This window comes from Trachurus japonicus, chromosome 7, assembly GCF_045865225.1.
Source record: "Trachurus japonicus isolate A0001 chromosome 7, Traja_1.0".
Taxonomy (NCBI): Eukaryota; Metazoa; Chordata; class Actinopteri; order Carangiformes; family Carangidae; genus Trachurus; species Trachurus japonicus.
The window spans coordinates 29,457,170-29,481,638 of NC_140913.1; the positions used below are offsets into that span (position 1 = coordinate 29,457,170).

Genomic DNA, 24,469 nt, shown 5'->3' on the forward strand with positions numbered 1-24,469 from the left:
AGGAGATTAAAGTCGCTCGAACATTTCAGATGTGTTGTCTTTTGTGGAAGATTGGCGAAACACTACAGGCAAAAACGCTGTTTTTTCATGCACTGATCAATTTTGAGATTTTGGACTTAACATGTATTCTCTCAGAAAAGGGGCGGTCCTCTCTGTCTGTGCAGCCAAGGGATGCATGTGCATGTGGTGACATAGGGACGAGGGCTAACTCCATCGGCTGACAGGAAGTTAGCTAAAACGACCGGATCACTTACTTCTGCTTTAACAATCTATGGAATTTTACAGTACAAGTCTTTAAAAAATGAGTGTATGTATGAGTATGTAATAAATGAGTTTTTCCTCAGACTCTGGGCCCGAAAGCTTTATCCATTTTTCAGATTTCGGTTCTGGAAATGTATGCGAATTAGCGCATATTTCATCAGATGTTGCCTCATTTACATATTTAAACATAAAATTTGACAAAACTTGTAATACAAAAAATATTTATCTTAATGTAAAAGATAAACTTGGGAAGTTTCATGGTGATATCTGTTATTTAAAATGTTTACCCTATTCACCTGTAGTGTCTCCCCTTAAATGCCTAAAAATTTTACGATACGAAAACTCAGTATCGATCCGAACCACAACCACAACTAATTGTGACAAATACGACAAGAATAAATGCCGTTTGTTTCGGATAAAGCAATTATCCGTGCTGTGTGTTGCCGGGCTGGTATTAGCATTATTGTCTTGCCAGCGGGGTAGATGACTAGTGGTGTGACAGATGCACTGGAACCCGGCCCTCACACCAAAGGTTGTTCCGGTGTTACTGTGATAGTGATGCCACTTTCCATTTCCCCTCCAAGAGAGACGGCGTCGTGCCCGTCTGGCATCGAAGAACAACTAATTATCCAGCCTGGCGCCTGCTTCCCCAGAGCCTGCCGATACCTCCACAGGCAATCCAAAAAGACTAATAACAATGACAATGCTAGCAGACAATGGGGCACTTTTGGTTGTGATGGAAGCTCCTAGTGGGTGACAGAAGTCAGACAGAGACATGAAGCTGTAGTTGTTTGTTTTGTTTTTTTGAAGGTGTTTTTTGGGGGGGCGACGATTGTTAGCAAGCTGAAATACCTCGCCGCAGCGTGGGAGGTCCAGGATGACGACAGCATCCGTAATCAGCAATCGTCCATATTAGAAGATTCAAATTAACTTTGTTGACATGTGCAAGCTTTAATTAAGAAGAGCATTTGCTTACAATGAGGGTGTTTTCACACACTCTGCTGAGACAAACAGTTTCATAATAGCGAGACGCTCGTGGCACTCGAGTACTTTCTGGCTTCTTGTTCCCACTTTCTTTACGCTATCCCTACTTTCTTCGTCGTAATTGAACTAATTACTTCATTATACAAATCTGGCCTAATGTGCTTCAGGAGGCAGACAGCTTGGATTAACAGTGGAGCTAAGCAGCAATTACAGACAATTAGTTCATAAATCAACATTTAAACAAATTATAATGCCGAGCAGAGCTGTGTGTGAGCGATGCTCGAAAAGGCCAAGAGGGCATGGATTTGAGTTTTGACTTATTACCTTAATAATGAATCTGACACACACAGTATGTTCTTCTACAGCATTTCTAAATAAATAGTGCATAAATAAGTCGCACTGAAGGAAAATAAGACATCTTAGTGCATGTAGCGGTGACGTTTTGTAGCAGTTTGTCTTTCTCACCATGACATTGTGTTTCACCTTCATCGGCGGAGCTTCCCAGGTGGTATACGGCAGCACAACTCCTGACGACAAAACTTCCTCCGTCCTTCAGTTTTTTTTCTCCCCCCGCTGGCTGTTAGGATCTTGCAGGTGCTGACTATGACAGGTTCACCTGCTGCGGGCTCACCTGTATTTCTGTAACCAGTGGAGAGGAAAGCCAGAGTACTGTATGCCTGAATAACTCACAGAAACAACATGCCACATGGGGCCGGCATCATGGTTGTGACACTCCTTGCTTGCACAGCCGAGGTCCCACCAGGAAAAAATAAAAAAAAATAGAAAAGGTTTTCTTAGTGAAAAACTACAGAAAAGACCTGGGGCCTGTTTTAGCCATGCTGCATAACTTCAGGGGAGGATGTACACAGGGACAGTGCACAATTTTCATATTCTATAAAGCAGAAGACTGTGATGGTGAGATTGTCTGCTGCCATACCTGCTCCTTTAAGATGCATTTCATTTACAGACGTCTGAGCGCCAGAATAGGCAAATGTTCATTTCAAGCCATTCTCATGCAAAGGGATGAAGCAATCACAGACGTCATGGATGAATAGAGAGAGAATCTGACATGAAATTGACATTTACAGCCAAGGAAAAAGCCGGCGCGTGAGGGTACGGTTTCTAGGTATATCCATTCTCATGTAAAGTAGGCCTTTCTCTCTCTTTTTTTTTCTTTACTTCACTGGTTTCTGTGGGTTATTTTATAGTTTTGCGGAGCAGCAGCTTATCAAACCGAATCCTCCGAGGAGGGCACATCTGTCTCTTGTCATTGGCTCAGCTCGGCATAAGGAGTCAAGTGTTTGTCTGGGATGAAAATGTAGATGGACGGGGATGTGATGCGTGCCGAGGGGCCGCGTGTCCTTGATGTGCCGTGGCTGAGGAGCTCTGCACCGCGGCCTCTGGGGTGTGCTTAGTGTCACTAAAGGCTTTAACTTTCCCCTCCCTCCATTTTGCATCTTCATTCATCTGCGGGGGCCACTGAGGTGCTGCAGTCCCCACTCAACCATCACTCTCCCTTTGCTCAATATATATGGATCACAGGGAACAAGATCACAACACCAGCTCTTTTAAAGTCATACTTTTTTTTTTCTTTTTTTTTTAATCGCCTCAGCTCCAGCCTTCACAACTTTGTCTTTCATGGTTTCCTTTGGGGGAATCTGAGACTTCTTCAAAGTTTTTTTTTTTGCTGCTGCTGCTGATCAGACAAGAGCAGAGCGACGGCTTTACAGACAAAGCCACAGTGCCATCCTGTGGTCAACACAGGTCATTACAGCAGGAAATCAAGAATTAGATTTGTAATAACTCTTACTCGTGAGCACTTTTATACGGCTGTGATTAAGTTGTATGCTGTAATAGCAGGGAAATATATCAGTAGTCAGTGATATTAAGCAAGTGCAATAAATATCTTTTTAAAAAATACATTATGTCGGCTGTATAGTTGGCCAACTCCTGGAGCGCACTTTTAGTGTGTAGTATTTCATACTATTTTATTTAAACTGACATATACTGCACATCGGTTTTATTGCTCTACCGCTAAAATCAGCTGTGGAGAAGTTTGGCAGTCACTGAAAATTAAAATGCATGAGAGGTGAGTGTGTAGTCATAATGTGTTGCAGTTAAGCAGCTGTTTATAGAGCTCCAGGTGCACTGAATCACCAAACACACCAAGTGTTGTCACAATAACAGGAAAACGCCTCATAAGCCTAAGTGGTGTACATGAAGATGCTTGAATTCACTTTCAGCTGTTAGGAAATAAAGCACGTTGAAGCGGAACTTAAATACCACATTATATTTGTTTATATGAACTTAATGACTTCAACAGACAAAGAGGCGATAAAAGGCTGATCATGTTTATTATAATATCGACTGTCCTGAAATTTAATATCATGTATCGCCGTTAAAATTTTTCACTCATCCAATGAACAAACAAAATTAATTTAGTTCTAATTAAAAAAGAAAGAGTTAATAATCACCTGCACAGTTAAAGTTTCCCCTCGATGAGAAGCGAGTGATGATGGAGAGGTAAAAAGGCAGTAAACGGCTGCCTGTTCCCCGCTCGTCTGTTTATTGAGATGAAAGCGAGAGATTTCTCCTCTGAGCTTCTTCACACAGGAGTGTTTCCTCTGCAGACAGAGACAGACAGACAGACAGACAGAGACAGAGAGACAGACAGACAGACAGACAGACAGACAGACAGACAGACGGGACCAGTAGACAGCAGAGAAGAACCAAAGCTGGTCTGGAGAACATTTTTCTACTGAAATCCAAATCCACCAATCTTTCATTTCCTCCCTTACTTCCTGTGTGTGTGTGTGTGTGTGTGTGTGTGTGTGTGTGTGTGTGTGTGTGTGTGTGTGTGTGTGTGTGTGTGTGTGTGTGTGTGTGTGTGTTGTTTTGAGGTTAATGAGAATCGCATGGAGAACAGCATGGGGCACTTTCATGTGGAGCTGGCTGCAAAGTTAATTTGCGTTAATGATTCTGATGTATTACTCAGTTGAAGCAGGGGTCAATTTCACTAATGCTTGTGTTGTTAATGGCCTCGGCCCACCACCACCGCCGCCGCCGCCGCCGCCGCCGCCGCCGCCGCTCTGTATCTGACAGACATTTGTAGACACTCAGACACGGCCGGTGTCTTGTTCCTTGGAGTCTTACTCAGCTGTCAAGACAGGGCCGCTCTCATGACAGTTCAATTCCTCAAGCCTGACTTTAATAGAGCCTGTTGGAGTGTGAAGAAGTGACTGGATGTGACTGATGGCTCTTATATACCGTGCATTAGGCTAATCATCACTGCTTTCCTGCAAAAACATGTTTACATGCATATGGCTATCATCATATATTCACAGCTATATATTGACATCATGTCAGTGCAGATGGGCCCCCATCAGCAGACAAATACCCTGGGTTTAAGTCGCCATACTGCATCAAAGCTCATCCACTCATTTCAGCCCCTTTCTTGGCCCGTGTCTATATCATGCAAGATGCTCAGAATTAATAAAGCAATCCTGCACAAGATATCAAATTATGATTGTGTAATAACACTCACAACACCCCTGATGACATGTTGCAAAGCATCATGTGGTTTCCTCCCAGGCTGCACTGCTCTAATGAGTTCCCTTTTGCGTTGCACCACACTGCGCTGTTTTGCATTGTCTTGTCTAATTTCCCCGCTGATATTCCAACGGCTCAGTGAGGAGCCGCTATCTGCAGTCATCACGCTGCAGTTTTTATCTAATAAGAAGACAGGAGAGCAAACAGTACCTGCCGCTCTGTTTAATGAGTTGATGAGGCTGATAAGACAGTAAACCGATGACACACACCGACTTCGCGAATGTGTCCAACGCGATAGCTGCAAATCTATCTTTGTCTTGACGCTGTGTTTAGAAGGAAGGTCAAATTTGTTTATCTTCCTAAAGGCTTTATCTACTTGTTTCAGCTTGGTTTGTGACACTGGTTTGTGAACTTTAAATTAATACCTTCCCACAGAAATAATATATTAAAAACACAAACAAACTACAGCCAGCGCAGTTTCACAAACTCTGGCTGTTTGTAGTTAATATCATTCCATAAAGGTCAATAGCTTTGGAAATAATTAACACAGTGATTGGTTTTACTGCAAAAATGTGGCAGCGTGAAATGAAAGAACTTGTTCTATCTACAAGTTGCTAAAGAGAAAAGCAAAAAAAAACAGGTGCTTTATGTTTCCATCAGACGTTGGTGTTGTGGCTTAATTCAGAATGTAAATTATTAACCAGAGATACTGACTCCATAAAATGTATGCCTTAATTAATCACCAGAGGAGGCTCCATTGTTGGTGCGTTTAATTGCTGGGTGAACTAACTGGAGAGACAATACACAACATTAATTAATACCAGTTATCAGTGGTCAGATTTGCCCTCAGCTACTCTGTAAATAAACCCTGTCCAAAGACAATTTGCTGACATTGCACAATCAAGATTTATGATTCCCTGGCTGCAAAGTGGTGTGTTAATGAAGCAGAATAAACCCCCACCACCACCCGCTACACCCTGCACCATCCCTCCACCCGTCAAACACAGGCCCTGTGAAATGCATATGCAAAGCACCAACTGCTGTCGCTTGATCAATGTCAAACAGCCATTATTCAAATTTCCACAAGTGTTTTTTTTTTTTTTTTTTTGGTGTTGCTCTATCATCCTCATTTCCTGAGACGACTCTTGCGAAGCTTGCACCGAAGTCTTTTAATAAAAATTTGACTTCCTTTGCTCTTTATTAAAGTGCTCCAAATTAAAATCTTGATTCTTAAAAGGTCAGAGAGATGAATATTGTCTCAGAGGCGGCTTTTTGTTTCCTGATAAAAGCAGTGCGAGCACTAAATGACAAGGTCCCATGACTCAACGAGGAGATACCCTCTGACACCGTGCAATTAGTCTCAATAGTATGAAACCACTGGGCGTGTAAACAAATTTAATACATAAATCTCTCCGTTTCAAATTTCTAAAAAGGGGACCTTGTTAATTAAACCATCATGGTCAATGAATGTGCAAGGGGTGTAAAATTAATTTTTATGTGAACTCGCAATTACAGGGATTGAGAAGCCGGTCCATTATAACGGTATCTCATGAAAAAGGATTTAGCTAGAAGCATTTCATAATTCAATGTAATCGCCGGTTGACCTACAGAAAGGTTAGGGGGTGTGGGGGTAGGAGGTTGGGGTTGGTGGGTTGGTTTCTCCGACTACCTATAGCCCCGCTGATAACGGATAATTGTATGGCACAGAAACGAGAAGGTCAAATTCAAAAAAAAAAAAAAAAAAGAAGAAGCAAACAGGCCAAAGCCAAAAGTAAATTTTAGATAAATGAAAAGAATACGATGTAATGAGGGAGCTTAGCGGTGGTGAGTGACAGCAGGCGGCCTGACAGTGATGGCTGGGAATATACCGGTTAAATAAACTTCAGTGTTATTGATTCTGTACTATAATGTCTGAAAAACTATATATGTACACTACTCACAAAAAGTTAGGGATACTTATGTATCTCAATTCCATACAATAGTGTGTACATAATACATTTATGTATACAAATGTAGTGCAATACTAGACACACATCTGAATGTGCAATCGTGTGCCATGGGCATAGTGCAATTTAAGTCAATCCTGCACTTTATTGGGGCATTGTGCAATCAGAATTAATTTAACCTTGCACTCGTCACTTTAGCACATAGCACTTTAATTAGCACTGTAGCACTTTATAACTGTTTTGTAATCTCTTGGTCCCCTTACTACATTTTATGTACTGTATGTTGTAATGTTCATGTCATATACTGTATGTTTGTGTAAGATGTCAAGGTGTTATCATGATGCATTGTTCTATTGTTGTAGTCGTGCCTCTTGTGCTTTTATCTTCATTGTTTTTATGTCTAACATCAACCTGCCAATGGGACTGGGGACGGAAATTAGCCACTTGGCTACAATCCCACATATTTACACAATAGTGTTCATCAATATGTACCGTTCCAATTTTAAAAAAAATAAAATAAAACTGAAACTGAAAACTGGGCTTTGGGATGAAATTTCAGATGCACTATAACCTTCAGAGGTGAACTTAATGTGACCTTCTCTAAAGTTTTTAATGTCCAACTGTTCAATGTTTCAGTCCTTATAACAATAACATGCTGTTCTCTAACAAGGTGATTTACCACAAACATCATAATAACTGTGTCTGATCCATGACTCCACCACTAAGTCCTCTGGTCCAATGACAGTTTGTATTGAAACAGTCATGTTTTGTTGTGGTGTACCAACCACTGTCGTTAGCTTTTGTTTCAATACATTGTTTGAGATGAAGAAATTACCATTTTATACTTCTACTTCAACTTTTTTTCATTTTCAATCAATTTCACTCCAAAGTCGAATATACGTAACTTTTTTGTATGTATATATTTCCCCACTGCAAATTATTTCTCATTGTTTTAATTTGTGTGTGTGTGTGTGTGTGTGTGTGTGTGTGTGTGTGTAAATGTTTGTGTGTGTGTCTATGTGCATAAATGTCCTTTTTTGTTTATTATTTTATCATGTAAAGCAAGTTGGGCTGCTATAAATAAAACTTGATTGATTGTTTGATGTAGAGATAATCGTGTCTTATCCAATATTTTCCAACTGTTTATAAAACACCTTTTGTCCTGGCTTTAATATAAAATATTCATACTTCACCATTCTGTAAAGTATTAACAGAAAATGTTATAATATATGAGTCAGCTGTTTTGCTGTGGTAAAAATAAATAAGTGTCTTTGTGTGTTGAACTGCATAATTGTAGTGTCAACAGCATACTCCAAGAAGAGGGCTTTATTTTAGTATGCAGCCTACTTACTGTTTTAAGTATATACTTCATTTTGACACTTCTCCAATGTAAAACACACTTCATACTGAAAATCTGCTCAGTGATTAGTATGGGTCGTGTGTATATTTATATATTTATATATAAGTAGGAGTGAGCATGTGAAGTCAGTCATGTTGATGCAGCAGAGCAACAGATGAAAACATGATTTTTCCCCAAATTCATATTCATTAAATCAGACTCAAAGAAAGAGCTTTAAGGAAACAATGAGGGAGAAAAAGAAAGAGAAGGGTGAGCTGCAGGTGATGAAATTAAACACAACACACACAGACACACACACACACACACACACATTAAGTGATGAGAGACTTTCCCAGAGCTCCAAATTAAAGCTGATGGCCATAGAAACCTTGTAATCACTTGTGGTGCCAAATTGCTGCAGAGGAGAGGAGAGAAGCAGAATAGCAGATGCGTGCCAGAATACCTTAGGATGATTTCTTAATAGCTCCATAAATCCATTCATGCATCACAAGACACCAACACCACCACCAGCAGCAGCACTGTCAGCTCCCCGCCGCTGCTAGGCACCACACACCACAGGCCTCTGAGCACCTGCTACAACACAAACACAAGTTAGCTAAGCTGGCCCACTTATTTCTTTTTTGTTACACTCTCTCCACTGCTGTTGCTGCTGTTGCTGCTGCTGCTGGCAACAATTACAAGGGTTATTTTGGTTGTTGTAGCTTCATTCTCTTCCTTCTTTTTCAGGGGGGAGGGAAATGATGCAGACCGTGGAAGCTAAATGGAGTTTAGAAGACGACAAAGCTTCAAATCTGCTGATGCAATTTGTTTGTGTTCTAGCCTTTTTCTGCTGGGCTGCGCCTCACAGCTGTGGCTGTACACATTAGTCAGTTAATTACAGGTCCACTTGTGTAGTAGGACTGCGCACTCAGCAGGTTCGCGCTCTGCAGTCACTAGTGTGCGGCCTGTACGAACTCAGACTTTAAGAGTTTCCCTCATTATCTGCTCGCTGCCGCCTCGCTCGTTGTCGTCTCTTGTGCTGGTCTGTACCGCCCCCTGTCAGTGGAGTCAAGTACTGATTCCCGTGCACACAAATACAAAGTTAAACATTTTATTTGGATGATTGATAGTCAGCAAAAAAAAAAAGGAATTTGGCAACAATACATTTCCATCAATTACAGTGACCCTGAGGATTATCGTTTTTGATTTTTAGCCTTTTCTTCTCTGCTCGTCTCCACTGGAGCAATCAGTGCTCAAAACATTTCCTATAAAAAGTGAAACTGCTGTTAGATTTAGATGAATGGTTTCATGATGATAAATAAACACATGTCGGTAGAATATATGTAATTCAAACTAGTACACACCTGCTCCAAATCCATCTCCTCGTTAATGCTAAAACCATGTTCCTCTTTCGCTGTCTCTTCCTGCTGCAAACAAAGTGAACATACATAAACATAAATACATAAATTAAAAACACAAGACTGTGGCATGACTTTAAAGAGATAGAATATGCTAAGGTAAATTGAGGTTTCCATGTATTTTTTTCATTATAAAAAAACATCCAGGTTCAGGAACAGCTTTCTTTCCACTGCTGTCTCGCTGCTCAACTCTGCCCCTCGGCGGCCCATCCCCTCACATATACACTCACTTCACTGAACCAACTACATACATCAATGCCACTCAGGACACTATTGACACCACTGCACCATTAACTGCACTTTAATCTATCATTGCACTACTGTATAATCATACTGCACATCTGTATATAAAAAAAAGACATTTATATTATATTTATATATCATCTCTTTGCACGTATTGAATGTATGCTATTTATTATACTGTGTATGCACTCTGGTTGGATGCAATTTGCATTTTGTTGCCTTGTTGTTCTTAACATGTGTAATGACAGTAAATTGAATCAATCAATCAATCAATCAATCAATCAATCAATCAATAAAGTGTGTTATAGATTCAATATTAGCGAAGTAAGATAGAAAGATGACTTTAGAAACTGCCATGAGGACGTCTGTAACTTTGTGATGTCACAACAACAAAGTCGTCAATCTCAGCCATGCAACCTCCCTCTTTAATATCTCACCAGTGCTCACCTGGAATGTTTAATTGTGAAATGTAAAATGTTTAGTTCCTTTCATCTTTAGTATTTTGTCTTTTTATTATGTTTTATGGTTTTTATTTTACTGTATAGCACTTTGGAAACCTTTGTGTTTATTTAAAATTGTGCTTTAAATAAAATGGATTGGATTGGATCTGCTGCATTTTTATTCAGTCAGGAAAGAGGCAGCGGAAAAGTGGAAAATATTTGACTTTTGACCTGTGTGTTAAAGATAACTGTGAAGGGCTACAACCTGTATTTTAAATATATTTTTACCTTTAAAAAAAAAGCCGACCTATTCTCAGGTTTACAGCAGTGACACATACTCCTTGTACCTTTCATGAAGTAGCTTTACTCAGTGTGCACGCTCACTATGCTGCATGACCTTGGTGTAACTTACAACTTTGTTTGTGGCTGCACTCACTGTGTCGCACGAGCCACTGTGATATTCTGTTTACCCTTGTAGGACCTGATAAGGTGACAAAAAGCTGTGCTATTTACAAAAAAAAAGAAGAAGAAGAGGAGGAATTTCTTACTTAGAAAATAAATCATTCTATTGTAGTTCTTCTTAATCTCTCACCCATAACCCCAGAACCTTTGAACAGCAGGTGTTTGTATGTGATGTTATGAAAAGGATTTGTATGATAACGTTATTTCCTTACAGCCGGGCCTGTATACCTTTAGGGAGACTCGCCTCTCACCGGAGGTGTGCTGAGCAAACAGAACGGCATCATGGACGGAAAGGAAGAGATTACCGCGGGAAATATTCCCCTTATCAAAAGCTCCTCCAGCCTGCAGTTCCTCATACACCTGGGCTGCAGGCGGCAAGACAACAAATATCAAACAAGGACTTGCACGCACAGTGAAACTCATTTTGCCTGACATTCATTTGGTATTTAAAGAGAAACGCACTGACAACAGTGTTTGTTTGGCAGGGGGAAAACACAGATTTGAGGCTTTAAAGTAATCAATCACAATAGACTACCATTACTGTGGATCATCCCCTTTATATATATGAGTATACAGTGGCAAGAAAAAGTATGTGAACACTTTGGATTTACCAAGTTTTCTGCATTAAACTGTCATAAATTGCGATTGAATCTACATCTAAGTGTAGACAAACACAATGCGCTTTAGCACACAAACAATTATAATATTGCATGTTATTAGTGAACACATGCAAAAAAAAGCTGCTTAGAGTGAGGCGTTATGAAACCTAGAGTCCAAACAATGAAACGAGATTGAAGCCAAAAGGTTTAGAGCCACTTTGACCTATAAAAATATTTTGAAGTTTGCCATTCACAAGAAGTAACTGCTGATGTGAACCATGCCTCGCAGATCAGAGATCTAGGGTCAAGAATTGAAGAACTGCATGAAACTGAAAGGGGTTAGAGAGTCACCTCAAAGACCAAATTTAGACAAGTTTAGTACAAGTACTGTGGTACTTCTCTCCCTACAAGTGGCCAAGCTGACACCAAAAGGCACGACGCAGGATGCTCAGTGAGGTAAAAAAAAAAAATAATAATAATAACCTGGAGTAACAGCTAAACCCAGGTGAAAAAGTATTACACTTAATTATATTAAATATATATTTGATTATTAAAAATATACTTTTACTTTTTGTGCTTAATTTGTAGTATATTTAATATATACTTACAGAAAGTGTACTTTGAAATATATGTGATTGAGTTCATCAAGTATACTTTTAAAAAGTATACTTTATTATAAAGCACTTATAGTAGTAGATAAGTATTCTTATTACGTGTACATATTTTTGAGTCATTTGTAATATACGGTTAATATACTTTATTAAAGTGCACTTAATTTGCACTTCATTGGAAGTGAACTTAGATACACTTATTTAAAATGTACTTTACTTTAAGTCTGTTTTAAATTGTTCTAAATTATACTTTTACTAAGAATATTTTATTTCAAAGTACTTATAGTTGTATATTAGTATTCATAAGAAAAGCATACTGATTTCAAGTCTTAAGACTTCAGAAGAAACTTGTTACTGCACGTCTGAAGTTTGCCAAAGAGCGCTTGGACACTCCACAACTCTACTGGGAAACTGTTTTGTGGACTGATGAAACTAAGGTTGAATTGTTTGGGAAACGAAAACTAGGTTATTCCAAAGGTTTCACGTACTTATTTTCTTGCCACTGTATGAAATACTGCCAACTTTTCAGGAGAACCAAAACGTGTGACTACACCTAAAACGTGAAATGACGTCTTTACCTTGTACTCCAGCCAGGTACAGTTTTATGCCCAGTGCTGCATAGCTTGCGTTCATCTGTGTGTTGGGGAAATAAAAGAAACAAGCTTCATTCATTCATTCATTCATACACATGCTGGACAAACTGTAATCGAACACAGCCACACCATTAATTCTCTCATAAAAAAGGGTCAATAGGAAACTCCGGGGTTTAAATCCACATCAAATAACCTTTGGCCACAAATGTTTCAACAAGCTATTAGCAAGAATTTGTTCAGAGAGCAGAAGCTTTTATGACTAAGAGGTTCTCTGACCTGCCAGCGACTGGAGAGCAGAGCTGCAGCCCGGTGCCAAAGCCATCTGCACTAACCCAATTTACTCTAATCCTGGTTAGTAGCTGCACTTGTTTCATTTAATTTTTTATGCACTTCAATTTTCTACATTTCTCCGGTAATTTAACAAGAGTTTCGTTTCTTTCGCATGAATATTAGTAGGTACATCAATTTAAATGGCAAATTAGACTTTCATATTATTATTCATGTTAGATTTTATGTCAGTTAACCATAATCTGAAAATGTAAAGCTCCAGCTGTAATGTTAGATGAAATAACTAGTTTTGGAAGAGATAATATGTCACTTTGCACCAAATTCTAGCTAACAATAGAGATATGGGAAATCTAATAAAGATGATGGACTATATACTATGTGGATTATTATCTTACTAATAAAAGCAAAATATTTAACATATCTTTGATAATTAAATCACATGTTAAATTTGAGTTAATGCAAATTTCCTGTATGAAGTTGTTTATTATTGACACCAATATATCATTATTATAATTATTCATGATTACTTCTACATTTAATAGCTATTAGTTATGAAGAGTTTTGTTGATCGAACCCTGAAAAATGTTGCTCATTGAACCTTAAATACCTGCCAACATTTTGGCAAATTGGCCCATTGCCATAAGCCCTATAGTTTCAGGAATGGGTTCGTTACCTTTAATTGTCGGTGCAAGCTATTTTTAGAACGGCGGAGCAGAGCCGCGAGCTGCTCAGAGCTATGTCACGGACGCTAATGGGATTTCTTGGTTTCCCTCATCAAACTCATCAAATACACAATCCAACAACTCCAAAATGCTCTGGTGGACAAGTTGTGACCTGCACATTCACCACGCTATGAAATAATAACAGAACGTAACGAGAAAGAGTTGTTTTGATGTTCTAAAAATAGCTTGCACCGACAATTAAAGGTAACAAACCCTATGACTATAGGGATTATAGCAATGGTCAATTTACCAAAATGTTGAACTATCCCTTTAACGGTTTCATACATGTATTAAAAGCATTGACAAAAGAGACCTTTTAGTTTTATTAGCAGTGCAAAACACATTCTGACCTTTATCAATACTTTGATGCCCATTAGATCCATGAAGCAGACCCCCGCCAGGTCGAGGATGAGCGTGTGGAAGGGCACGGGCTGAGAGTCCAGAGTGAGACCAGAGGGGCTGGGTGGTTCTGCGTCCGGCGCCTGCTCGCTGTCATCACAGTGGAAGTTGACGTAGCTGGTGGGAGCATCAGGTTTGTTGTTGCTGTTGCTGCTGCCGTCAATCACGTCAAAGTCGTTCTGCAGCTCAAGCTTAGATATGGTCTGAAGTCAGAGGAGATACACACAGAAGAGAGATTAAGGCAAGACACTACAGGCAAAAACACTGTTTTTTCATGCACTGATCAATTTTGAGATTTTGGGCTATTTTTCTTCCTTAACATGTATTCTCTCAGAAAAGTTGAAAGAAATGGTAGAAAATCCACATTAAGGTGGTTATTTTACTTCATTTTGTCTCTTTCGTCTGTAGATTTCTCCTAAATTCACCAAAAGTTAACAGCTACTGTGACATACTGTGCTGTGCCTGTTGTCTGACCCATGTCATGTCAGGTATCATTGTAAAGCTCTCGCTCTCTTGAACAATGATGTAGGCTCCAAAAATGGTCATTTCCTCGGTATCCGCAACCAATCGTAAAAGTATGATTTACATTAACAATCTATGGAATTTTACAGTACAAGTCTTTAAAGGCCGTTTTCTCAAAATGAGCCTCTGAGCCTGAAATCTCCACTTCAGCAGCACTTACAGACACCAAACCTTCCAGTTGTATTCCTGTCTATATTCTGAAGGATTTTACAGAGGGGATTGTTGATATATCAATCACAGCCTGATTTATACAACATTTTATTCCTAAAAACGATTATTAATTTTTAGGGCTGGTGACAGTATTTTCTCATTTACAGAGTGATAAAAAGAGATATCCAAAATCCCCTCTGTAAAAACGTCTGACTCTAATATGTCAACAAAATAAAACAAGTGGCTTTATGTTCAGATTTCGGTTCTGGAAATGTATGCAAATTAGCGCATATTTCATTAGATATGTCCTCCTTTACATTTAAACATGAAATTGGACAAAACTTGTAATACAAAAAATATTTGTCTTAATCTAAGTGATAAACTTGGGAAGTTTCATGGCGATGTGTTCACCTATTCACTACAAGTGAATAGGGTAAAAAATGTAACTATGTGTATGTGTGTGTCATGTGAGTTGAATCCTTGATCCCCACCTGAACCTTCATAGTTACCAACGAGCTCGGTTTCCTCCTCATCCTCATCCTCATCCCTTTGTCCTTCTTCTCCTGTTTTGCTTTTTCCTTCTGTTCTTTCTCTAAAAACTTCCTCCTGGCCAGAATAAGTTTGCCGGGATCCAGCCCCGTCTAGACACAAGCACACCTATGTAAACACTCGCACACACACTCACACTGCATGAGCACACTCAGTGAAGGTGGGTTGAAGTTAAATGAGGTAATTTATCCACACGTACCTTTTTGACGACCCTCTGGCGGAATATCTCAGCATTTGCGAAATAGAGCGGCGAACAATAATTCACTATTTTCACACCTGTTATTGACACAACCTGTGTAATTATTACAAAAAACATCAGTTGCAGGTCCACTTTCTTCATGTACAATGACAAAAAACACACACAAAATATCTCCTTTTTATACCTTAGCGTACACTTTTGGATTTTTGTAGATGTCTGTATCCACAATCTGGACCACTGCTGATCCATTACGACTACAGGAACACATTATAAAAGGAGTTATCAATGAATATGCTTGTTTCACCGCTGCATTGTTTCAACATGGAGTTTACTTACAACTGTGTCTTGAATATCACAACCAGGATGGAAAAGCCCACTCCGATGGCAACTCCGTATGGCAGGCTTAGAAAGAACGTGGCCAAGAACGAAACAACCCACACACACTGGAAAAAGAAAATACAGAATATGGGGGGGGAATAGAAAAAAATAATAATGTATTGCGCTGTAATATTGCATTCAAGGCATCACTCTGACTTACACAGTCTAATTTGCTCTTCTTCCATAAGTAATAGGGATCAGAGAGCTGTAGGAGTGTGTTCTTCAGGTTGACTGCAATTAAGGCTCCGAGCACCGACTGAGAGAGAAAACATGAATTATTAATCATGCCAAGACCTTCCTCTTACCTCTATTTAAATGTTGTGTATAATTCACGGTGTGTGTCAGTAGAACTGTACGTTTACGTCCACCTACTTTTGGAAGTGGTTTGAGGAACGCTCCCAGCGCGAGCATAGTAACCATTACCACCAGCATCACACACAGACTGGCAAACTACAGGAGGACGCAGGTGCAGTTGTCTTGTTATTTCCTTGTAGCGCATTAAATTACATGCAAGACTAAATATAATCACACACACACACACCTGTGATGATCCCCCAGCGTTGTCCACAGCCAGCGTCACCGACAGGGCGCAGCAGATCACATGGATCTTAAAAAAGGACCCGAGGAAATTGCTGCAGCCCAGAGCCAACATCTCCTGTACGAGAACACGCAGCGTTGTTTACAAAAATGGATTTAAATACACATTTTTTGTGTGTATTGTAGTGTTTTTTTCTACCTGGTTGGGATCCACGTCGTAGCCGTGCTTGGCCGCCAGCGTCCTGCCCATTGCCAAGTTGATGACATACCCGACGATTGCCAGGGAGAAGGCTGTGCTCAACATGTCATCCCACTGACTTACTGTTGGCAGGGTCGGAGCTGGGAAACTGGAAAATGAGAGACACAAAAAAAAGCTAAAAGGAATAGTAAAAAAAAAAAAGTGTAGTAAAAATGGATTTCAATGAATGAACCGGCAGCCAATGATGACGAATATACTGATAATTACCCCAGAGGGATTTCACCCACTACGTCCATGTGATAGAGCTCAGGTAGATGCAGAGGGCCGGAGACAGCTGTTGCTACCACCACCTGGGAAGTTTTATCACCATTATCACTACTATCACCTTTATACTGTTATATTTCAATGGATCAGAGGCATCTTGTCAATGTGACATCTTACAAACTGGCCCCATTTTATTTATTTATTTTTATTTACTCTCATAATTTCATTCATTTTTTCATTCAAAATTTCCCCATCCTCCCACATCCTTCTTTCATCCTTTGTTCTAATTTTTCTTTCTTATTTGTAGAATTATTGCTGTTATTATCACTATTATTATTTCTGTCTAGCTATTGATGTCAGAACTATTACTTTGAATATTGTTATTATTATTATTATGACTGATATTACTATTATTATTCATTAATTTCTCTCTTTGTTACTACTATAACCACCATTTATATTACCTGAATTACACACACACCTTGTTCACACTTTGTACATACACCATTGTATGTTCACTATGTTGTTTGTTTTATATATACTATAAAAAGTTAAAAAATAAAAAAAATAATTAAAAAAAAGGTAACATTAAGCATTGAATACTTGATTCATCATTTATAACACATGAATACCCATTAGGATGTAGTTGATAAGCCGTAGAGAGTATTCATGCATCATAAATGAAGAATTCAGTATTTATTGATGCTAAACTAATGCTTAATAGTGTGTACTTATTATAAAGTGTTACCAAAAATAAAAATATATATACTGGTAATATTTGATATTATAAACAAACTGCAAAAGAAATCTGTCCCACAGCTACATGGGACTGAAAACAAAATAAGAACTGCACTCCTGTCTGTGTCCCTTTGGTAACGGATAAACGACTCACAATTACGATCTCCATGGGGATGGGAAAGGGCAGTTTGTGGCGGTAGCGTGCACTCAGCTCCTTCACGATAATCAGAACTACGCTGCTGACCAGAGCGAACACTAACGACGCTACGTTGGTGTCAGGAAGCCCACGGATAATATCTATGAGAGTCTGTGACAAAGAATGAAAAACAAGACACATTTTATTAGCAGATTAAGCACCAAACTATTTTGTGTTCTCTGTATAACAAATGTATGAACACAGATACTTGCATATACAACAGCCAGCGGTCCACTGTAAGGAGGCACATTGATGCCGAAGATGTATTTGAGCACTGAGATGAGGATCTGTAACCCTGCAGCGGTCATGAAGCCTCTGACGAAGGACTCCGACAGGTAGATGGCGACAAACCCAAACTGCATGAAGCCGAGGCCGATCTGCATGTGGACATGGGCAGGTAACACTTTAAAGAGATAGGTCAACATTTTGGCACATTGGCCCATTGCTATAATCTCTATAGTTTTAGCAGCAGGTTTGTTACATTTAATTGTTGGTGCAAGCTATTTTTACAACGGCGGAACAGAACCGTGAGCTGCTCAGAGCTACGCTACGGAGGCTAATGGGATTTCTTGGTTTCCCTCATCAAACTCATCAAATACACAATCCAACAACTCCAAAATGCTCTCGTGGTAGCTGTTTTCGAGGAAAATGCAGAGACTGCTTGATGTAAAATTGTCCCTGAAGGCAACGCGCATCAGCTGTTTTGCTGAATTTACCTCTAAAACCACTCTGTCTGGTAACGTTCTGTTGTTATCTCATAGCGTGGTGAATGTGCAGGTCACAACTTGTCCACAAGAGCGTTTTGGAGATGTTGGATTGTGTATTTGATGAGTTTGATCAAGAGAAACCAAGAAATCCCATTAGCCTCCGTAGTGTAGCTCTGAGCAGCTCACGGCTCTGGTCCACCGTTCTAAAAATAGCTTGCACCGACAAATAAAGGTAACAAACCTACTGCTATGACTATATATATTTAACTGCTCGTGCCTTCATAATTCACAGGGCTGAGCTGTCAATCATCCAGATACCTGTATGATGGCAGTGAGGCAGGCCAGGGTTCCAGATATCCCCAGACGGACCTCGTTCATCCTCTCCGTGTCCACTTGTGTAGCATTACGAGTGGCATTGAAGTGACTGAAGTCTGAGTCTGGGGCCAGCTGAAGACACACAATCCCCACCATAATGCTGAGGACAGCAAAAGTGCCTGGACACAAGACAAGACGCAGACATAGACAGCGATGTGTGTGTGTGTGTGTTTGTGTGTGTGTGTGTGTGTGTGTCACATCTATTTTCTTTGCTGTACTTTGAAAACCTGTGCAGACGGCGGCGGGCTGAGCGCAGCTGATCTGCATCATCGTGCAGCTCCGGCAACTTGTCACTGTCATCCTGTTTAAAAAAAAAAAAAAAATGGCAGCAGATAAATCACTGTGATTTACCTGGGACCATCTGGTGAGCCGTGCCCATGAAGAAATACGGGATGAGGGGGAAGAAAGAGGAATAGAGGCCGTTGACGGGGGGCAGGTTTGCCAGCAGGGCGAACGCCATGCCTGGAAGGAGCAGAACAAAAAGCTTTTTAAAACAGTCAAATAAACAGATTAGAAGCTCGATAAAGATATGTATGTACTTTCTTTTTTTATATAACTTATTTTACATTTTTTCTTTCAACAAACAGGTGAAAAACAGGTGAAAATGGCCATGAAAATAATTGGCAACAAAGACTACCCGACCCTTCAGTCAATTTACGAAGGCATCGTGGTGAACCTGGCACAGAGAATTCTAAATGATCCCTCACACATTCTGTATTCAGAATATGAATTATTGCCGTCAGGGAGAAGGTATAGAGTAAGCCGGTGCAAAAGTAACCGATACAAACTCAGTTTCCTCCCTACATCCATTTCCCTCTTCAATAAACCTGCTAAATCTTAATTGGGTTGTTGTTATCCCTATTTTTCATCTCTTGAGATTGTACTTTTTTTTTCAATCCTTTTATTGCGCTAGACACTCCTGCATTTTATTTGAGTTTTTAATCGTCTCTCATCAGTATTTTTTATCTACCATATTTATATTTATCTGTGCGAATGTGAGAATCATGTGTATGCGAGAACTGTGTGAGGAATGTTGAATGTACTGGTTTTTTATCTGTTTTGTGTATTTATGTAATTGCAGCAACTTGTGGCACATGACTGTCCATGACAAATTTCGGTAACACTTTACAATAAGGTACACAAAATTTGAGTAGTTAATGAGGAACTAATGAAGAACTAATGAGGAACTAATGAGTAGTTAGTGAGGAATTGAGGTACACAAAATTACAGTAGTTACTGAGGAACTAAGGTACACAAAATTACAGTAGTTACTGAAGAACTACTGATTAATTAACTATTAGTTAATGGTCAGTTCTTCAGGAACCCTGATCAAATTTCAGAGGAGTAGTTACTGAGGAACTAATGATGAACTACTAATGATCAGTTCTTCATTAACTCATGATCAAATTTCATAGAAAGTTAATCACAACTTGATGATTAGTGAACTAGTTACTTCATTAGTACAGAATCATTACTCAATAACATGTCCAGTAGTTAACCTTTATGACCTAAAGTGACACATAATGAGTGGTTTTTCATTTCTTCATCTTCATCTTTACATTAGTAGTTCCTTAAAAAAATCACAGACAGCAGGATTCTTGAGAAGATTTTATTCATTAATTTCAGACCACATACACATTAATATGACCATCCATGTTGCCTTCGAAATAAATATGATAGTTTGTCACATGTTTGGTAGGCTAAATGAATGTATCATGGGGCTGTGTGTAAAGTACTGTATACTGATCACACCGTGGTTCACAGTAAAGTTGTTTGAGGTGCACAAAATTTTGAGTAGTTATTTACTATGAAACAAATTTGGAATGAATGAGGAACTCACTATTAGTTAATGGCGAGTTCTTCAGTAACTCCTAATCAAATTACTGAGGAACTAACTATTACTTAATCATTAGTTACCCTTTTTGTGTACCTTAAAGGTGATAGCTACAAGTTTTACTGGTTGCCAGTTACAGCAGAAGACACATAGTTAGTTCCTCAGTAATTTGATTAGGAGTTACTGAAGAACTCGCCATTAACTAATAGTGAGTTCCTCATTCATTTCAAATTTGTTTCATAGTAAATAACTACTCAAAATTTTGTGCACCTCAAACAACTTTACTGTGAACCACGGTGTGATCAGTATACAGTACTTTACACACAGCCCCATGATACATTCATTTAGCCTACCAAACATGTGACAAACTATCATATTTATTTCGAAGGCAACATGGATGGTCATATTAATGTGTATGTGGTCTGAAATTAATGAATAAAATCTTCTCAAGAATCCTGCTGTCTGTGATTTTTTTAAGGAACTACTAATGTAAAGATGAAGATGAAGAAATGAAAAACCACTCATTATGTGTCACTTTAGGTCATAAAGGTTAACTACTGGACATGTTATTGAGTAATGATTCTGTACTGATGAAGTAACTAGTTCACTAATCATCAAGTTGTGATTAACTATATGAAATTTGATCATGAGTTAATGAAGAACTGATCATTAATAGTTCCTCATTAGTTCCTCAGTAACTACTCCTCTGAAATTTGATCAGGGGTTCCTGAAGAACTGACCATTAACTAATAGTTAATTAATCAGTAGTTCCTCAGTAACTACTGTAATTTTGTGTACCTCAATTCCTCACTAACTACTCATTAGTTCCTCATTAGTTCCTCATTAACTACTCTAATTTTGTGTACCTTATTGTAAAGTGTTACCCGAATTTCCCTGCAGGGATAATAAAGTTTATATTGATTGAATTACAGTGTCCCTGCAGCCATCTCCATCTTAACCCTCCTGTTGTCCTTCTGGGTCAAATTGGCCCAGTCTGTTCACTTCCTCATCCTTCCTTCTTTCCTTCCTTTCTCCCTTCCTTCTTTCCACAATCCTTTTTCCCTTGCATCTTTCCTTCCTTCCTTCCTTCCTTCCCTTGGTCCACTTCTTCTTCCTTCCTCTTTTGATCCAGTTGACCTGGTCTGTTCCCTCCCTCTGTCTTTCTTTCCTTCCCTTTTCCCTTCCTTCTTTCCACAATCCTTTTTGCCTCCCTCCCTTCCTTCCTTCCCTTCGTCCTTACTTCTTCCTTCTTTTTTGACGCAATCTGTTCCCTCCCTCCATCTATCTTTCCTTCCTTTTTCCCTTCCTTCTTTCCTCCCATCGTTCCCTTCGCCCTTCCTGCCTTCCTTCCTTCTTTCTTTCCCTTCGTCCTTCCTTCTTTCTTTCTATCCCTTTATCCTTCCTTCTTTCCTTCTTTCCCTTTGTCCTTCCTTCCTAACTTCCTTCCTTCCTTCCTTCCTTCCTTCTTTCTATCCCTTTATCCTTCCTTCCTTCCTTCTTTCTTTCCCTTTGTCCTTCCTTCCTTCCTCTGGTCTGGGGAGGAGTTAGCCATCTCTTACCTGACAGTGCTACATGCATTCAGTGTTCTTGCACCTTACTTTTACATATGCAGTGTTTTTGCACTTTATATTTATATTTATATTTATATTTATATAGGTATTGATTCTGCTGTACTACTGTCATTCATCTTTCTATTGTTGATTTGTGGTTGTCACTATTCCTGTGTTGATGATACTGTGGTTTGTGCTATTGTATGTGTCTGTTACAGGGTTTGTGTTATTTCTATGTCCTTGTCTACTGCAAAACTAATTGCCCCCCTGAGGGACATAATGAATAAAAGTTGAAGTTGAAGTTGAAGGGTACATAGTTAAACACTCATCCTTATATTAATGTCCTTATTGTTCAGTGGCAATGGTGGTGTCCTCTTCTCGTCTTCTATAATCAGCCCATTTTTTCACATTTATCTTCAAATTGTGTCTCTTGCCGTCTCACAGTGCACATCCATTGCATTGTCTACTTTGTGCCACATTCTCGTAATAGTCTTTTTTACTGGCTAATAGCAGCACTTTAAAAAGATGCATTCAACAAAATTCCCCAAGTACAGTATCTTGCACGTTTCGGTATCTCATAATCCTATTATTTTTTGTAAACCCCTCCCTATTTTGTCCCAGTATCCTTTTAACTTTTGGCAGGGCCAGAATATGTGTGTATGGTCAGCATCCATGTGACCACATGCTCTCTCCAGCATGGTTGCTGAATAGAGGCCACTCCTTTCCTAATCTTTGGAGTTATAAAAAATCTGACCATATTCTTCCAGTTGAATTCTCTCCAGATCCTGGAGCTAGTGGACGTGCACTGTGTTTTACAAATATTAAACCACTCTTCCTCAGTTATTTGTTCTTTCAATTCCTTTTCCCATTTTTCTTTGGTATAAGGGAGGAAGACTTTCTACATGACATCAAACTTCTATTGAACCGAGTTTTACCTTCATAAGCTCTCCGAAATACCTCAACAACTTCATTATCAATGTCAGTTTTTATCTTTCTCTCTGCAGCTTACCCCGTTCAACCATTGTACATATTGCCGTGATCCCTTTTCTCACCCATTGTTTAAAACCTTTATCATTTATCCCAGGTATAAACCTATAGTCAAATGTAAACCAACTCAAATTCTTTATCTCATTCTCCAGTTTATACCTTTCAACAACAGTATTCAATATTTCAATTGTAGTTTTGGTTATTACATCCAATTTTACCTCATTTTCCCAGTAGGCCTTTATATACTATCAAGTTTCATACTTCAACGTCCGCCTGCTCTATTTTTATACTTTTCCATTTTGAAAAATACTCGTCTGATCTGTGCAGCACAGATTTACTCCATGAGGTTTAGCAAAGCCAATCCTCTTTTGTCTTTAAGGAGCTGCAGCGTTTTGCACCTGGTCCAAGGTTTCTTTCCTCTCACTGACTTTCTTTAGTATTTTTGCTTTTTATATACACAGTACTGTGCAAAGGTTTTAGACACTTTGGATTAGTTTAGATTCTTCTCCATTATGACAATGTGATTTATTCCTGATATATGAAGCGTATATCTTCTCAAAACTGGGAACTGGGGCTCAGGATGTAATTGTTGCACCTGATCAAAGGTGATAACTGATGTGAATAAATAGGAATAAAAAGAGGAATGTGTCTAAAAACAAAATTTTTACAACTTTATGGGCAACTGTGTATATTTAAAAAACTGGATGTAAGGAAATATAATAAAGAATAAGTATAAAAAGTCAAATAAATCAGGATCATATATGTAAAATAACCATGTTTCATAGTGAAGCCAGTGCTGCAGCAGCAACTAGCTTCACTCTGCAGGAGAGGACTGACTGACCTTGGGGAACCTGGATGGTGCCGGCGCTGACACCGCTGATGACATCACACAGCAGGTTGTCTTTGGCTTTGTACTTGGGAAGCCAGCTCAGCACGGGCAGATGCCGCAGTAACAAGCCCTTCAGTCTCTGCACAGAACATCTGACAGAAACAAACAGGAGAAACTCTTTGAAAAAGCTGCTTTTTGTTGCTGTTGTTGTCGTTACTTAGGGAAAAAATAAAAAAAAAATGTCCATAACTGGTGTGTCTAAAGTTTGTTTGGAGTCGCAGCTACAGGGGACTGCAGCGTTTGATCACAGCACAGAGCCTGTCAGAAGTGACTGTGTCTGTGATATGAGGCGGTAGAAGACTTGCAGCTAATGTTTGACTGTGCAGTGTAAGATTGTCTAATTCTGCACCTGAAGACTTTCTTTACTTTCTCTCCAACGGGGAACTGTCGACTCTTCCTGTCAAACTCCCTGTCGAAGTCTGGGAGGTTGTACGCCGGCCTGTCAATCACGTAGCGTGGCTGGTCCTGGTCCTGGTCCAGCTGCATGGCTGAAGCATATTGAAACAGTGAGATGTTCAAAGACCATAAGAAAAAAAAAAAA

The 24,469-nt window shown here is 39.3% G+C and overlaps 1 protein-coding gene across 1 annotated transcript; it reads right to left on the minus strand.

The window, feature by feature from the left end:
- Window positions 1-9,356: 9,356 nt before the first annotated feature.
- LOC146985015 (solute carrier family 26 member 9-like) lies at window positions 9,357-24,452 on the minus strand. The gene is made up of 19 exons (XM_085782736.1): window positions 24,278-24,452; window positions 23,881-24,020; window positions 19,020-19,130; window positions 18,612-18,787; window positions 17,799-17,963; window positions 17,545-17,697; window positions 16,656-16,738; window positions 16,389-16,536; window positions 16,194-16,307; window positions 16,025-16,102; window positions 15,813-15,908; window positions 15,611-15,717; window positions 15,459-15,528; window positions 15,275-15,367; window positions 15,018-15,167; window positions 13,806-14,057; window positions 12,431-12,485; window positions 10,871-11,007; window positions 9,357-9,503 (listed from the first exon to the last, which is right to left on the minus strand). Exons 1-19 carry the CDS (start codon window positions 24,412-24,414, stop codon window positions 9,372-9,374), a joined length of 2,397 nt encoding a protein of 798 aa, XP_085638862.1. The 5' UTR covers window positions 24,415-24,452; the 3' UTR covers window positions 9,357-9,371.
- Between the last annotated feature and the right edge of the window lie 17 nt (window positions 24,453-24,469).

Coding starts and splice junctions, on each gene's coding strand:
- LOC146985015 (XM_085782736.1), bottom strand. CDS start 24,414: ATGCAGCTGGACCAGGACCAGGACCAGCCACGCTACGTGATTGACAGG. Junction 19,131..23,880: donor CACCATCCAGGTTCCCCAAG/GTCAGTCAGTCC, acceptor TGCTCCTTCCAG/GCATGGCGTTCGCCCTGCTG. Junction 16,103..16,193: donor ACGCTGGGGGATCATCACAG/GTGTGTGTGTGT, acceptor GTCCTCCTGTAG/TTTGCCAGTCTGTGTGTGAT.